At 42.0% G+C, this 3,499-nt stretch overlaps 1 protein-coding gene across 2 annotated transcripts; it reads right to left on the bottom strand.

The window, feature by feature from the left end:
• Positions 1–395: 395 nt before the first annotated feature.
• LOC102628760 (AT-hook motif nuclear-localized protein 15) lies at positions 396–2,436 on the bottom strand. 2 transcript variants are annotated; one of them, XR_008054202.1, is made up of 2 exons: positions 675–2,436; positions 396–557 (listed from the first exon to the last, which is right to left on the bottom strand). XR_008054202.1 is itself a non-coding variant. In XM_006486340.4 (1 exon), the coding sequence occupies exon 1, from the start codon at positions 1,795–1,797 to the stop codon at positions 781–783; it is 1,017 nt and encodes a 338-aa protein (XP_006486403.1). In that variant the 5' UTR covers positions 1,798–2,436; the 3' UTR covers positions 577–780. The 2 variants fall into 2 exon arrangements, 1 of the variants encoding a protein (XP_006486403.1); XM_006486340.4 differs by lacking the exon at positions 396–557 and having other exon boundaries at positions 577–2,436.
• Between the last annotated feature and the right edge of the window lie 1,063 nt (positions 2,437–3,499).

The following is a 3,499-nucleotide window of genomic DNA, read 5'->3' as shown; positions in this document are numbered from 1 at the left end:
CAAATAGCTATTCTTGGGCGTGGATTTCCGTTCATGTCTAATGTAGCTAGATCCCACACAAGCCCTAAAAGACCCAACATGTGTAAACTTTCCAATTCAACTTGCAGGGACACAAATCAAGTTGGGAACCAACCATGGCTTTTGTCTACCAGAAATAATGATGCAAATGCATGCACCATAATTTTAACTTGAAGTGAAAAGGGGACTTTTGAGAGAAAATGCCAATGAATCAAACCCCAACCATATCTGCCTTTCCCTGTCAGTAACAGCCCCGCGCCTCCCCCACCCCCCCCCCCCCCCAACACCATGCTTAATTCAACTAGGTAGTTAATTATTAATTCAACTTCAATCATTACAAAAAAAAAAATTCAAATTCATTTCATATATTTTTTACCCTCACCACAGTAAGGGCATAAAATCACATAAACTTCTGAAAAGCTTACCGTTTATACAAGAAAGTGATTTCATTGATCCATCAAAAAAATTTCGGTATAGCAAGAACTGCATTTTGCTTGACTATTGCTTCTTTAATTTCCTATATCATCAGAAACTAAAGTCTACAACATAAAAAGTTGATTAGAGAGCAAAACAAGAACAATCCACAAGTTCCAAAACATTAATTAACAATAGAGAGAACTTGGTCAAGATTCACAAAAGATTAAAAAGGAACCTACCTTCCATAATTGCTAGCTATGCTTACAATAGATTATGATGATCAGTACATTTTTGGACAAAACCGGTCAGCAAAATGCATGCACTTTTGACCCAACTCTCTTCCCATTAGTTAAACGGAGGTGGTCGAGGCGGCGGCCCCCAAAATACGTCATGTGGCATTTGTCCATTGGGCATCAAATTTGGAGGCAAATTGTATATTGGCATTGGCATTGTTGTTGTACCACCACCTTGATGATCACCACCACCCAGAACCTGAGACTGGCCCCCACCAGCACCGCTACCTCCGCCGCCACTATTAGTCCCTCCATTTCCATTTCCTTGCTGCTGCAAACTCTGAGACTGACCCATATCTTCTTCATCCTCCATAGGGAGCCTCTCATATGTAGCATTAGTAAATGTAGCTGCTATCACCATAACCGGCCCTGATGCCATTAATGCCCCCATTACCGTCCCGCCAACCACCTGCCCCTGACCGCCCGCTAAGTACACTGTTAGCCCCGTGGCCCCCGGGGGGGATGGAGCGGGCAAAAACGCACCTGATAACGATAAAATCTCAAATCTTCCATGCAAAGTTATGAGTCCACCGGGTGCTGCCGGTTGCCGAAGACTCACATTGGTCACAATTCCACTCCCACTCAATATAGACACCCCACGGTGGCGTCGCTGAGCAAAATTGGCAATGCTCTCGACGATATCGGTGCCGCTGGTGATTTCAAGCACGTGGCTGCGGAGAGAGTTGGGGCTTTCTTTGGTGATGACAATAGGGGGTTTCGGTTTGTTCTTTGAACCGGGTGGCCGGCCTCTGGGTCGACGAGAGATTGAGCCGGAGCCGCCGCCGCCGCTGGAACCCGGTTCGACAGTTTCAAGGGTCAACCCTTGTTCTTCGGCTTCTTGGTTGTTGTTGTCACCTCCAAGATTTTCTTCTTGATCTTCTTGATTTTGGTGAGTGGCGGTAGGGGTATTTGTGTTGTTATTATTTGTGTCAACGAGGAGTTCTTGCTCTCTTTGGTGTGAACCGAGACGGCCGGTTAGACCGGAACGGTCATCTTCAGCCGGGTTTCTCAGATGAAGCGTTGGAGCTCCTCTCATTGCTATATTTCCAGCCCACCATCGATTAGCCATGCTTTTTGTTTGTTTCTTGGGAAAAGAAAATTTGAGAGATATACGTCTAGCACTAGCTAACTACGAATATGGCAAGAGAAGAGAAACTCAAATCCAACAGATACAGGCCAAATCCAAAACCTTATCTTCCCTTCATGTTGTTGTTGTTGTTGCTGCATGAAAAATACATTTGAGATATGGGTTCCTCTTGTTTTGCATGGAAGAAACCCTAGACCGCTAAATCAGATCCAACAAAACCCACTCCACATATACAGCTAAACCCTAGCTCAAATATCCAAAGATTTAAACTTGTACTATGAAAGCAGAGCAACAAAGTTGGCACAATTGTGGTACCTCTTCTGGTTCAGACAATAATCTGCAGTTTAAGCTTCTTTTCTGTTGGGTAGATAAGTACGGCGAGCTTTGGTCTGCTGCAGGTAGCTTGGCTAGAGATGCCAGTTAGTTAATTTCCTTTTTTGTGTGGGAGCGTACGATAACTCAAAAAAGCACTCGAGACTGGCGTACGATAAGGATTCGTGTATCATCTTGAAGCCAAGTTAGCGGTTTTACAGACTTTGGTTTTGGCTTGTCTCCCTGGTTTTGGTTTTGGTTTTTCAGTCTTGTGCTGAACAAGTTTCAAGCCCCCAAGTTGAATGAACTTTATTACTCTACGCTTGGGGACACATCACTTGGAAAAATTCACCAATAGTATGACATTGGTTTCTTATTGCAAAAAATTCATGAAAATAACCCAAAATTTTTAATTACTTGATAAAAAAAACTCATGTGCTAAAATTGAACAATTGGACAATAATGCCCATAGATTATATGACCAACTGTCTGCGCCTGTCTCATCCTAATCTTATATAATTTCAATTACAGCCGTGTCTAATGTACGCAGGAAGGGTAACAGGGCGACTGGTGAGGAATGTCATTATCGACATTACTTAAAAATAAGTTCGAATTGGACAAGCATTATGGGTGGGTTTCGAACAATTATGTCATTTCTTGTTCTATTGATGACAACGATCTAAAACCCCAACCTCTGCTTTAAAAACAAATGTGAAAACTGAAAAGTTAGATCTCTCACTCGATTAACATTAGGTGACAAGTACTTTCGGTTTCGATTCGGTTTGAATGGGAAGCCTCTCGTGACTCGTATACAAGTCCAGAACTGTAGAAAATTCTATCATCCGATGCCGGTAGTCTATATGCTTGTTGATAATGATAGATATAGCGCGATAAATATACTGTAACTTTTAAGGCATGGTTGGTGTATAAAAATAATAATTATGAAATAAAAATTAATAATATATAATAAATATAATTTTTAAATAATAATTTTAATAAATTTATTAAAAATATAATAGCTTTCAATTTATAATATCTAGTATTTACTAAACACTCAGAGATGACTAATGGGCCGGATGGCATATGGCACGGCACGGGCATCGGCACAACACGTGTCCATACAGCACTGCAAGACACGAGCACGTTTCGGTGGGACACGTGGCACGACACGGCAAGACACGAGCACGTTTCGGTGGGACATGTGGTGTGGCACGGCATGGCACAGCACAACACACACGTGGGCTGAGCTGGGCTTAAAACTTTAGGCACGCGAGCCTTAAAAGCACGGCACGATTAGAGATGGGCTAAGCATGACACGATTAAAAAATCTACAATAAATACTTTTTATTTTTTGAAAGTAAACTAAATTTTA

Source organism: Citrus sinensis, chromosome 4, assembly GCF_022201045.2.
Source record: "Citrus sinensis cultivar Valencia sweet orange chromosome 4, DVS_A1.0, whole genome shotgun sequence".
In the NCBI taxonomy this organism is placed as follows: Eukaryota; Viridiplantae; Streptophyta; class Magnoliopsida; order Sapindales; family Rutaceae; genus Citrus; species Citrus sinensis.
This window is presented reverse-complemented; position numbering and strand designations above follow the sequence as displayed.

What these genes read in the sequence shown, in the direction of transcription:
- LOC102628760 (XM_006486340.4), bottom strand. Translation starts at nt 1,797, where the DNA reads ATGGCTAATCGATGGTGGGCTGGAAATATAGCAATGAGAGGAGCTCCA.